General features: G+C 38.1%; 1 protein-coding gene across 2 annotated transcripts in view; it reads left to right on the forward strand.

The window, feature by feature from the left end:
- Positions 1 to 12,433, forward strand: part of COL24A1 (collagen type XXIV alpha 1 chain) — a 152,035-nt gene that overhangs the window by 48,842 nt on the left and 90,760 nt on the right. For both annotated transcript variants that reach the window (XM_030033175.2, XM_030033176.2), the window contains exons 13-18: positions 1,983 to 2,036; positions 4,565 to 4,609; positions 9,521 to 9,574; positions 9,666 to 9,710; positions 10,110 to 10,163; positions 10,765 to 10,818. In XM_030033175.2, coding sequence (XP_029889035.1) covers positions 1,983 to 2,036; positions 4,565 to 4,609; positions 9,521 to 9,574; positions 9,666 to 9,710; positions 10,110 to 10,163; positions 10,765 to 10,818 — 306 coding nt within the window. The remainder of the gene's footprint in view (positions 1 to 1,982; positions 2,037 to 4,564; positions 4,610 to 9,520; positions 9,575 to 9,665; positions 9,711 to 10,109; positions 10,164 to 10,764; positions 10,819 to 12,433) is intronic.

A 12,433-nucleotide genomic window follows, 5' to 3' on the forward strand; every position in this document is an offset into this window, starting at 1 on the left:
GCTATAGATTCTTATTTGTGAGTTCCGTGATCAGATCCTGAATAAAAATTTCATTGTTGTGAGAGGTATTCCTATCTTTTGCTTTCCTGAATTAGCAGGAGAATGCAGAAAAAAAACTCCAACCAAAATCAACCCAAAAGATGCTACAGGGAGTGTTAAGCATGTCTCAGATTAATTCACAATGTCATGCATTACGGTGGGAGTTAAGAGCCTATTACGTTGTTTCAACATACTCTTTTAGCACTGTGTATGTGTGTGTGTATATATATATACACACATTAAAAGTTGCCTTAACTTTTATAGAATTGTAGTTTAAGTTATTACTAAAGCCAAATATGGCTTAAGCAGTGCTTAAACTACTTTGATTTATGATATGATTTTTCTACTTCCTTGCCACAGTTTTATGTTGTCTTTCTGACTGCTGTTTGTATAATATTGTATGATGATGCATATCCTCCGTTCCATTAAGGAAAGACACTGCTATACTAAGTCTTGAGCTGGACAGCTATGTGGATGTCCTCCAAACAAGGTAGATTACAAAGGCCAAATTAATTGTACCTTTGACCTACAGCAGGTTTGAACACAGTCTTACAGAGGTGAAAGGTTAATGCCTCAAAGTACTGTTCCTGACACACAGAGAGGGGTAAAAAGACATTCAAACACTGAAAAGCCAAAGAAGAGTATTTCACGTAAAAATTATTGTAAAGATGGAATTTGCTGCTTTTCCCCATGGAGATGGACTAGTAATGCCCTGGTGCTTTGCGGCTGATTTCTTCAGGTCAATGCACCTCTCGGTTATCTCAGTACTCTAATACTGTGTGAGACTTTTCAGTTCCAGGAAAAGTCTCTTTCCTGTGAGCGCCTTAGCTTGGATTTTCTCCAGGCAGGATCCCTTTCCAGCTTGGTATTTTGCAAATCTTGTGATAGGCTCTTCTATGGACTTTACAATATAATTAAAAAGGATGTTGATTTCTCTGTAGATCTGTGCTCCATCCTTTCTCCTAATTTTATACAGTGATAGGAATTGTGAAAATATTGCATGGTGCTGCTTCAAACTAATAGCGTGAGTTAGCTATTAGCTTCATGTGGCTCTTCCAGAGAAACAGTGAGATCTGGCTGGCAATAGTACACTGAAAAAATTAACTTAAAAAACCCAAACCAAACCAAAACAAAAACCAAATCACTTTTCCCGAGCAACTCATGCTTCTGCATGGGCAACATCAGAAAAGCAAAACAATCTGCAAAACCCTGAGAGGAAGCAAGGAAGGTTAGAGCTAGTAAAGTGGTGGATTTCCATTTCATTTTGCTTCTCAAGCAAGAAATGGAAATTCTGTTTTAAGCTTCGACGCCTGACTTGGCCAGTCAGATTTCTTCCCTGTCCTGATAATCCAGTCTCTGAAGTCAAAACTGATAAGATGAATGAGGCTTTTCTATGTCTTGCTTGAGTTATTGTTTCAGTCTCTAGATGCAGACTAAGGCAAGTGCTCACATTGTTAAGGACAGTGTTGTGCCAGAAAGATGAAAAATTTGATTTGTAATGAACATGTCTCATGCTGAGACTGCAACCATTAATATTTGGGGAAGAGTAAGAAGAGAACAAAAGACAGATGTTTAGTGAATGCTGTAGGTAACAAGAAAAAAAATATTTGAAGTGAAAATACTAAATAGGAAGAGACTCCAAGAAAACAATTCAAGTTTAATATTGCTCTTAAAGCATTCAGTCATCTGATTTTGCCCTATGCTTACATTGTGTATAGTTACATCTTTTTTTGGTTATGATTTTAGGAGACAAACAAATACCACTATACTATTCTATTCATTTGAACTGTGCAGCTGAAACTTTCTGCTTCTCCCATTCCTCCATCTCTCTCCCTGAATCCACTTGCTGATGTCCTAATTTCTAATACCTATAGGTATTCAGTGTTCAGACCAACCTTCATGTCTTGGATAATAAAGAACAAGCATTCTCTGTTTTGCTTTAGGGTTTTCCAGGTGACTTTGGAAATAGAGGCCCCCCTGGTCCAGATGGGAATCCTGTAAGTATCAAATTGTGTGTTGATTAATATGGTAAAATTGGTAACACTCAATATTAATTAACTCCCCTCCCAAATGGAAAGGAGACTTTTGCCTCAAAAGCAATGTCTTGAAGTCCACTGGAAAATTTTGGACTGTTACTTTTCCATGGAAATTGCTAGGATAGTACTGTAATAAGCAGTGGTATAAAAAAGAGAAAGAAAAGAACCAGAAAGCTACTGAGAGAGCACAGTTGCCACTGCTGCATGTGCTGACTACCTTGAGAATCAGATGTCTTGCTGTCCTCATTGCATTACTGATGAATGTTTTGTCTTCAGAAATTCTTGCATTGGATATGACTTTGCGTTGTTTATTTAAACCATTATTCTAAGATCACCTTAACAAAATGGGATTCTGCATGCGTGCCAAAACCCCAGCTTTCATATGCTTATGCATTTGATAGTTGATTTCATCCTTTGAACTGTTACTGAATACAATTATGCTAGTATGTCATTTAGTGCGTTATAATCAGTATGATAACAGCTTTGTCCTTGGCAGTGTGTGCAGGCTAAAGTGCTCTCATGGTATGGTATTCAAACTGTGGCACAGTCACGTCGCTTCACTGGCTGCCCTCAAAGGAGCTTTGCTGTCTTGCAGTATTTGTAGGGAAACTCTGGCTGCAGACTCCAAACTCGGGTTTCCTTTGATATGAGAAACCAGTGAAAGGGCTTTGGGCCAGACAAGGGAACAGTGATAAGTGCTGGGCAAAAGAGCAGCTGATTTGAATCTGCTTTTATTGTTGGATTCTCCTTTGGAAACTGCTGTCAGTTTGTGTCTAAAGGTTGTTCTGATATGGACCAGAGTCAGCAACTGGGCAGAAATGGTCCCTTTTTGAAGGCCTGCCCTTTCCTGACACCCATCTTGTAAGCTTTTCTAAAATAAGTTTCTCTGAATTTTGCTGGTGGATTATCAGCGTTTGGTGTCAGCATTTTGTAACATAGAAAAGAAAATATTTTGCATTTCTGGTCCCTGGGGCAAAGTTCCCCTTGTGGGAATGCCAGGTGATGTCAGTATGGTACTTTTCATCTTGAAAGCCCTCCGAGGGTTTGTGAGTGTCACCAGCTGCTTTGCAAATGATACAAAAAGGTTAGTTCTTCCTTCCCCTCCTGGCACTCCCAAGTCTCCCTCCATTCCTGATAAAGCAGATACTGTCTTTCCACAAGATCTGCAGAACAACAGTAGTTTAACAGAATCAAGCTCAGAAGGCCTGGATCTGAAATTACAGACTTGGGCTTTACAAAGAAGCTTGGTTTAATGCATGCATTTGCAAACAAGTTCCTTCTAATCTGCCAAGACAGCTGCTGATCTTACTGCCTTCACAGACAGGCAGCAACCCCTCTCTCCTCCTCCCCCAAAACTCACCCTACAGGGCTTGTTCAGGCAAGGGGCCAGAGCTGCAGCTGCAGGGGGCTGCAATGCTAATGGGATATTTACGGAGCCTGTTCGTGAGCTGGCAGTGGAGAGCGGGGGCTGCCTGGGAGGCCTGTGGTGGCAGGAACTTGAAGGGAAGACGTTTCTCCCCATGTGCTGACTTGACACTAATGACATTTGTCTCCATGCCTAATTTCTTCTGCTTAACAGAGTAATGCCATCCTTCATTTCCACAACACCCTTTCAATCCTCTGAGGATGTCAGTCTGCCTTGGAGGATTTTGCTAGAGCATTTGACTTCCTCTGTGGTTAGTTTGGAGCAGGTTGGAGAAGGTGTGTAGGCACCAGAGGAAGGAGGAGAGCATGAAGGTGTTCTCTGTGCCATGCCCAGCAGCCAGGCCTGGTTGGACAGCTTCAGAAAAGGGCTCACATTTGCTTGGATAAAAATTCCCCTTCACTGTGAGTGCCGATGGGCTGCGGTGAACCCTATGTATGATATCCATTGAGTAGCGGGTCCCAGGTGTTGGGACAGTTTGCGTGAAGCATGCTGACCCGGAGGGCTGTAATACCCCTTTCACGCAGGGCAAAGAGACTTGGCAACTGTTTTCCCATGGTGTTCAGAATTTTAGCCTCTGCTTGAGTGCAACAGAGGCAGTAGTAGAGTACGGTTGAATTTGTTACTTCTACATAAAGTACAAACACTGTAGTTTGTATCGAGAAACAATTTTTCATAGAGTGTAGCCTTTAATTTGCAAAGGTCTTTCTATGGACTGAGCCAGGGTTCTGTATATCTTTCAAAGGAATCCTAATAAATTCTTGAGGTGTCTTTTTTCCACCCCCAAAAAATATTTTTTCTTCTTCCTGTTTTAAATATCATGGTAACAAATCTCATATTCCTTAGTAATGCAGGAATGATTTAATGATGCAAATATCTTGAAATCTAATTCCACAATCAGGGATTTTGATAAGCATGTTCCCCTATACAGTGATAAGGTGTCATTCTTCAGGAACTCTCTAAAAATCCCAGCTGACTTACTTTGCAGATCATTTTTGTTTATCTTATCACTGGGAATTTGTAAAATACTAAAATTCAGATAATCTAAAATTAATTTTCTTTGAAGGGAATTGTTGGTGGTGTTGGTCCTCCTGGATTTCCAGGACTAAGAGTGAGTATGCTTTTATTACTTACTTTGATATGGCTTCATTAGAATATTTGTCTGGTCTGTTTGTAAAATAATAAAAACAAACATAAGAATCCAGGGATTTAAACAAATTTTGGTTTAGTTAGTCATGATTTTAATTAAAATCACTCTACAAAACTGTTGTCATGTTGCTGGTATGGAGTACTTCTATATTTGGTTTGAATTTCTATGCTTATTTCTGATCTGGTGTGTCTGGGTTTTTTCTTCGAAATAGCCAAGTTTGCTAGTTTATACCCGTAAAGTCAGTGTCACTTTTTCAAAAAGTGCAATACTTTCAAACATTTTAACATCCACAGCCTTCATTCATTCCTGTATATGGCTACCAAATTCTAAGCAGAATTAATTCCTAAGCAATATTACTTTATCTTGTATACAGTATCATATTAATTTTTTTTTACATTTTTAGAATAAGGTTGTGATGGTCATTATGGAGTTGTAAGCTGTAGTTGTATAAATACAGCTGTGCCAGAGAAGCTCTGTGACATGAATGAGTCCTACAGGAGGTGGGAAAGACCGATACTTTCATACTGTGTAGTCTTACTCCCTTATTTTAAGTAATTAATGTGTTTACTGATCGAGGACATGGTTTTGATTCTTGATATTGGCTCAGTCAAGGCTGGCTACCCAGCCGTGTTCATAGTTCATAACATGTGGGAGAAAATAACATGTTTACACTTGAATTAGGAAAGCCATGATTGTCTCCAGTGTTGGCTTTTTTTTTTTTTTTTTTTAAATATCTGGAGATCTGAAACATTCTTGATAAGTTTGTTAGTTTACACTGATGGTCATCTAACTTTTCCTTTGAAGTATGACGGTTGAGTTCCATTATTATTATCTTTTTAATGGTATCTTCATAACAAAAAATATTCCTGTAAATCATCCCTTGCTGCCTGATGGGGATTGTTATGGCATTGCTATTGTGAAGACACACAAGCTTGGTCAAGGAACCTCTGTGGCTTCCAGCCTTCATCACGCAAACATGACTCATAGCGTTCTTGTCAGTTGACATATTTGAGCCAATTGATCCACTCATGAGACTAGAGGCTGCACTCTTGAGAATTTGATTTGAATTATAGTTTGCTTTTCTTTCTTACATGACCGTCTTTGGAATTTTATCTCAAGGATTTTGATAATTGTACAAATGTTTCTGAGGTTTTTTAAAAAGCCTACCTGCTAAAAAGGTAGGTACTGATTATTTTGATTAAATCTTAGTCAGCGGTTTAGCCCTTCCTAGAACTCATGAGCATAAATGTTTGCATGGTCAAAGCTCCATTTGTCATGTTGCTGAGTTGCAGTCACTTAGCAGAGAGACTGAGTATCAATAATTTTTTGTGAAATACAGTAAATTATTTTCAATCACCAGTCCAAAACCTTTGCCACTTGTACATAGCTCTCATTATGGTTATATTTTGGCTATTTCTTGAAAAAAAGTTTGATGGCATATTTAGATTTTGACCAGCATGAAGTCAATAATTGTTTTGCCTGTGAACCCCATTTGAGTGGCCTGCTATCTCTTGTTTATACATGGGACTCTTTTGCACAATTCCAGCTGTGTAAAAGAGCACTGATTATGTGCCCATGTGCTCTACATAATTTGTATTCAAAGTAAAGACAAGAAAGTAAAGCATAGAAACTGAAACTGACATTTCTTTCTTCATTATGTACAATTGCTAAGCTAATTCTTCCTGTGTGTAGTTTTTAGTTTTGCAATGTGACAATTTGGGACAGGACTTTTACAGGGAGTGCACTGATATTCACATCTTTTGTTGGAATTAGAGTTTGACCCCCAGAACTGTTGGAAACATCATCTGCCGCAGCTCCATTTGACTGCAAGGAATTAGGAGTCTTGCATGGAGCAGAGAGCTCCTTTGATCTCTACGCTTGTGTGTTTGTAGCTGAGGTGTATGTATATATGCTGAAAAACAATGACACTTTTGGAGGCAGAAATAATTTTGCAGATGAGCTTCTGGTCTTAAAAGAGTTCAGTGCTTGGGATGACAAATACATGAACAAAAATATGTGTGGACAAGTGCTTATGATGTGGAAATGCAGCTCTATAACGGTAGGATCATTGTACATCCTTCCAACAGCTTAATAGATCTTACAGATATATTAGGGTGTTTTTAAAGGTATCTTCTTTTAGTTAGCCAAGACACATTAGCATTGCTGCTCAGGGGCAGTTAACTCTCCATGGTTGATAAGACCTTACTACTGGTACAGTAAGATTTTGCAGTTGAGGAAAATGGCCCAGCAACATTTCCTCCGGATTTCTGAACACCCTTTGGAAGCTTCCAAAGCATTAGCAAATCTAGTTGGGGTTTTGAAATAAGGTCGGAACATGGCTAAAGAGGACTTCAGTATCTAGTGGCATGAGTCTTCTGTGGATACTAACACAGTGTACAGGCATCATCATGAAGATTTACTATTATACACTCCTCTGTGTCTCTGCATTACATCATATTAGTTACTCTGGTTCGCACTTTCCCAGTCAGTAAGATAATTGGAAGAGCTGCAATTTGTTCCAGAGTTTCTTTACAAGGGACCATTGTGCTCTTTAAACTGTAGCAGAATTTCACCAAGACACCAGGAGAATTTCAGGTGACCCCAGCATCCCCAAGTACAGCTTTTGTGGTGCAGCCCTGTTCCTTGACGACACCTGCTCTCCTAATGAGCTTGTGCACCCTGGCCTCTGTTTTCACATGGCCCTTATTCAGGCAGATGCTAGTGGTCATCCAAAACTGAGTAAAGAACTGGAGACCTCAATGTTTCTTCTAAAATAGTCATTGTAACACATTATACTATTACAAGATGCAATATTGAACATGAGATTAAATATATTATTCTGGCAGAAACCAACAGCGTTAATTCAAGTAGCTTGTCCAGCCCAGCTGTATGCAGTGTCAAGAGCTAATTATATTTTTGTGTTTGTTCATGAGAACAATGGCAAAGTGAGCAGCATTGGCAAGCCGAGTCCAGGAATTTCTTCCTTCCATGATTTTTTCAATATACAAAGCTGTTGCCAAGTTCAGAGTTTTGGCTGGCTGAGCAGTCAGTCTCTCAAGGTTTGCAAGGCCATGAGTTTTAATAAGATGAAGACTTTCAGAAAATTAACAACTACAGTTATCAGAGCGAGCTTTGCTTTTTTTTTTTTTTCTTCCTTAAAAAAAAAACCCCAAACCTAATACCAGAAAGCATTAGTTTTCCTTTTCTGATATCTTATCTTTTTGACAGGTAAAAGCATTTTGGTTTTAGTTTCACTTCTCACATAGAAATGGTGGAAAAGATATGCTTTATGTAGCTGAATTAATTTTTGTTTACTATCTATCAGCAAGTTTTAACCAAACTGATAAGCATATGCTAACGTATAGCGAGGCTTTTATAGATGGAGGACCATTTAAAAAACTGACAGACTTACTAATTCAACCCTTTTCTTATCAGTGAGATCATTTTTCAGTTTTATTTTTGTGTAGTTCAAGTTCTTTGTTGTTAATTAGGTCAGCCAATATCTCTGGAGACTGTGATAGGAGTTTCATCAACCTGAATTTTGTAAAGCTGTTTTGGAACTTCTTCCCATTGCTTTTTTTAAGCTAAATTTCCCAGCTCAGTATCCCTCTGTGATTTTTCAACCAATGCTATTGTTACCATAAGTAGCATTTCAACGTACAGTATTGTTAATACAGAAATGCCTTGCTGAACTAGAATATATAGCACAAGCAAGAGACAGCAGTGTAAACAATTTATCTTGGCATCAGCTAACATGACAGAATATATCATTTGAGCAGTCATGGAAAGCTAAAGCAATATAGAGTGGCAATTTTCCTGGGAGCTTTACCAAGCACCATTGAGACGCTAAGTCATCAGTCTTCCTTTTTCTTCAGTGAGCCATGAGTCTGATGATGGCTGCAGAAGAATGCTTTTGCTAACATTGCTGAAAGAGTCTCCAGAGAATAATGAATGTGTGCTGAACTGGAAATCAGTAGGTGTCCGTCTTATCTTTTCCATGTCACTCTCAGCAAGTGGCAAAAGATTTCTGTATTCATATTTGTTGCTAAATTCTTGCATAGCCACAGAGGTATATCACTGCCTTTTTTTTTTTTTTTTTTTTTCCCCAGAGATAGAATAGGCAGAAAGTAGATAGACTTTTCCCTCTGTAATGTAGTTTTAACTATTGCTAAATCATTTCTTATGTTTAGCTAGCCATCTTAATATTATTGTTGTTGCTGTGTTGATCTTTTAAGATTCTTAATTTTTTTCATTTCTGGTTCACTTTTCAAGTCATAAAATAGTCCACATAAGTCTCAGAAAGGAGAGATGTAGTAAGGGCTTTGAAGGTACCCGAGAACAGAAAAAGTGAGCATGCCTGTCAGAACTTAGGTTAAGTTTGCACACTTGGTATTTTGGAAGAATCCCATCTCTTTTTTTTAACTTGTAGAAGTCACTGAGAGATGAGAAATTCTAGTAAAAGTCACTTTTTATGGCACTACTTATGGTAGAATAATTCCTTTAAGTCAAATTCAATGCTTACAGAGCAGTGATGTCATGTAACCCTAAGGACAGAGGGAATAGCCACCGAATGTGCAGCTGCAGTACAAAACAAAGCTTCCTTATTCTGCATTGCCTAATGCACTATCTTCTCTTGAATACAGAATCTATGGGAAAAGAGGGAAATTCAGTTTCTTGTGTTTCTGCTGATGTGGTTGGGAACTGTAAATGTGGAGGGCTTATAATATAGTTACTTTTTTTCCCAAGAAATTAGCCTGAAAAAGATTTTGGTTTCTCTCTGTGGTGCAGAAAATGCCACATTCTGGTACCAGTATTTAAGTTACTCCATTTCATCAAATGTTTAATGCAGTCACCTTTCTTGCTGTCTCATAGGGAGGCATTGGGCCAGCAGGACCGAGTGGACCATCAGGAATTCCAGGGCCCATGGTATGGTGCAAAACGATCCCACAGCCCGGTGCCTATGCTGGTTTCCAAATTATAGACAAACATTGGATTTTTGTTTTCTTTATTTTAATAGGGTCTCCCAGGGAGTGTGGGACAGCCTGGAATGAAAGGTGATAAGGTGATTTAAATATTTCCATTATCTTAGAGATATATAGTTCTTTCAGACTCCTTTCATTAAATCTTGAGCAAAATAATGTACTGGACAAAGCCTTCCCTTTTTCCTTTTGATTTTTCTCTTCTGGCTTTTATTTTTTAAAATTACTTCAGTCTCACAATCTTGTACTTTAGACAAACTTACTTGTGGACACAGCACTTAATACTGGGCATAACAATATCCAGTGCTGTGTGTCTAGGGTTTCCTGGAGGGGGTGCTTCAGTGCAACATCTTGCATTGTCATTCAAAGATCTGTGTTAATTTTAAATACTAAATATTGATTTCATCTTTCTCATTCTCTAATTCTGATAACTACCCCATTTTAAGCCACATACATATGTCTATATAAAATATGTTGCTTAGGGTGAACATGGCCTTGCAGGAGAGCCAGGAGACCAAGGTTACCCAGGAGACAAGGTAATTTATAATTGCATTGTTTTACAAAATTGTCCAATATCAGCAACTTCGTGAGGCTTCTGAGTCTTAATATGCAACAAGTCAGTAACTGGATACCACTGAATTAACATATCTTTAAGAAATGCTGTGCTAATTAAAACTTAGTTATGGAAAGTAGTGAGGAAAGACAAGTAAAGGGCATGGGCAGAATTCTGGCTGCTGTGTGTTCAGAGATGCATCAAACAAGAAAAGAATTATGGTGTGATCTGAAACCTGCTAAGAAACTGTTGTAAAAGATGGGTTTCCCTTTAACCTTGAGGTTCATCTGCAGCTCACCTGGACCAACTGTGGTTAGCAGCAGCACATGGTTTGGCATGCTCCTTCATATCATGAAACTGAGATAAATAAGTATCTTCTTTCCTATTTGGCTAGTACATCAGAAGTCACTGAAATAGCACATCCTCTGAGAACTCTTTTGATGAAAGTTGGATGTTAGAAGACATTTCTCATCCCGCGGGAGTATTTTGAAGCCTGTTTGAGGTGGCAAAGTGTAGCAATCTATTGCTTCCAACATAACACAACAATACATTTTCATGTGTATTTAATAGCTTTCTTTTTTCAGGGTGCTCTTGGTTTACCAGGGCCCCCAGGGATCAGAGGAAAGCCAGGACCCCCAGTAAGTTTACACACCAATCTTTGCTCTCAATATATCACTATGTGTTGTTATATTTGATGCTTCTTTGTATCTTACGTTCACAGTACATGTAATCCTCCAGAAGCTACCTAATGCAAAAAGCACAAAGAATAAGGTCTAAGCTGCTTTTATTTCTAGTGACTGGTTAGTGACTGGGTCAGATCCTAATGTGTGAAATTTTATTACAGAGATCAGTATATGTGTCAGATTTTAATATGGGAGTGCTTAGGATATTAGGTATTCTGTGACAGTCACTTTGTGGCGGAATAGACACGTTGGTGATGTTTGAAATAAATCCACTGAGAGCTTTGGGAGCTGCCAAGATGACCATTTGGGCTAGCTGGATTTGGAGAGAGTGTGGGAAATCTCATTAATAATGGCCAGTCATTTCTCTCGGGGATGGGAGTAGTCATGAATTCCAGTATCTACTGATTTTTAGCAACTTTAAAGGCATCTGTGCAGTGTTGCCCTTCTGCATTTGTAAATGTTGAGACAGAAAAGGCATTGCACAGGGTTACCTGGCTTTTTCCTCACCTATTTTTAGCACTACTATCTGCCTGTTTTCGGTGTATAATTAAAAGCTGCCAATAGCCAATACTTAACGCTGTTAAAGAATTAATCACTCCAGTCTGAATTTTCTTATGTGCAGTCAGGCTGCTATCTGGTAAACCTTAGACTTCATGAATGTCTTAGGCCCTCAAACTCAATAAAAAAATACTTTCTTTGTCCCAGAGAATTTATAATATAAACACTAATCCTACAAAAAACTTACACAAATTTGCTTAAGCTCAGATAGGAAAACTCAGCCTTTTTGCCTTTAAAGATAGAAACACTTTCATTTAAAGATAAGCATGTGAATTAGCCCATTCCTGAACAGTTGTGGATTTTAAGCACAAACTGAATGTGACCGATTTCTTGAATTCTGTTAAATGAAGATATGAGACCTCAGTCCTGCAAGTAATATAAGATCTAACTTTGTAGAATGCATTTACAATAAAATAATTTACTTTAAAAATTTAAAAAAGGTTTTCCAGGTCAGGCTTTAATTTTGCTCAAGGAACACCTAGTTATGGCAGCAGCAGCAGCAAACTTTTAAAAATGTGGAAGAACAGGTGTAGTTTAGAGAAATATTTTGGTCAGTTCTTAGGTGTGTCAGTATTTGTATATAATAGAGTTACTATAACATGTGGATAGGACCTAATTTTACTATTATTAATCACAAAACTGCCATTTCTTTGGCTGTGATTGGATACTTAAACTATATAGGTAAGTATGTAAACCAATACCCAGAGCAGTTACTTCCTGGACTTTTAAATAATACGTAGTTTTTATTGTGAAAACAGCTATATATTTCAAGGGGGTTTTTATGCGACTATTTGGATCATCCCAAAACTCCCAGTTTCATTTGTCTAAAGCTAATTTGCATTTTTTGTTGTGACTTCAAAGAGATATGAAGAACTAGTTTTAATTGGATCCAAAGAGAGGCAGTTACAAAATTTCCTGTTTAGTGGAAAAGTCATCTCAACACTTTTGTTGGCTTTCTTTTTGATAAATGTTTTTAAAATCTTCATAACAATCTGTTGGTAAAAAAATTAAT

The sequence above is a fragment of the Aquila chrysaetos genome, chromosome 12 (assembly GCF_900496995.4).
Source record: "Aquila chrysaetos chrysaetos chromosome 12, bAquChr1.4, whole genome shotgun sequence".
Lineage (NCBI taxonomy): Eukaryota > Metazoa > Chordata > Aves > Accipitriformes > Accipitridae > Aquila > Aquila chrysaetos.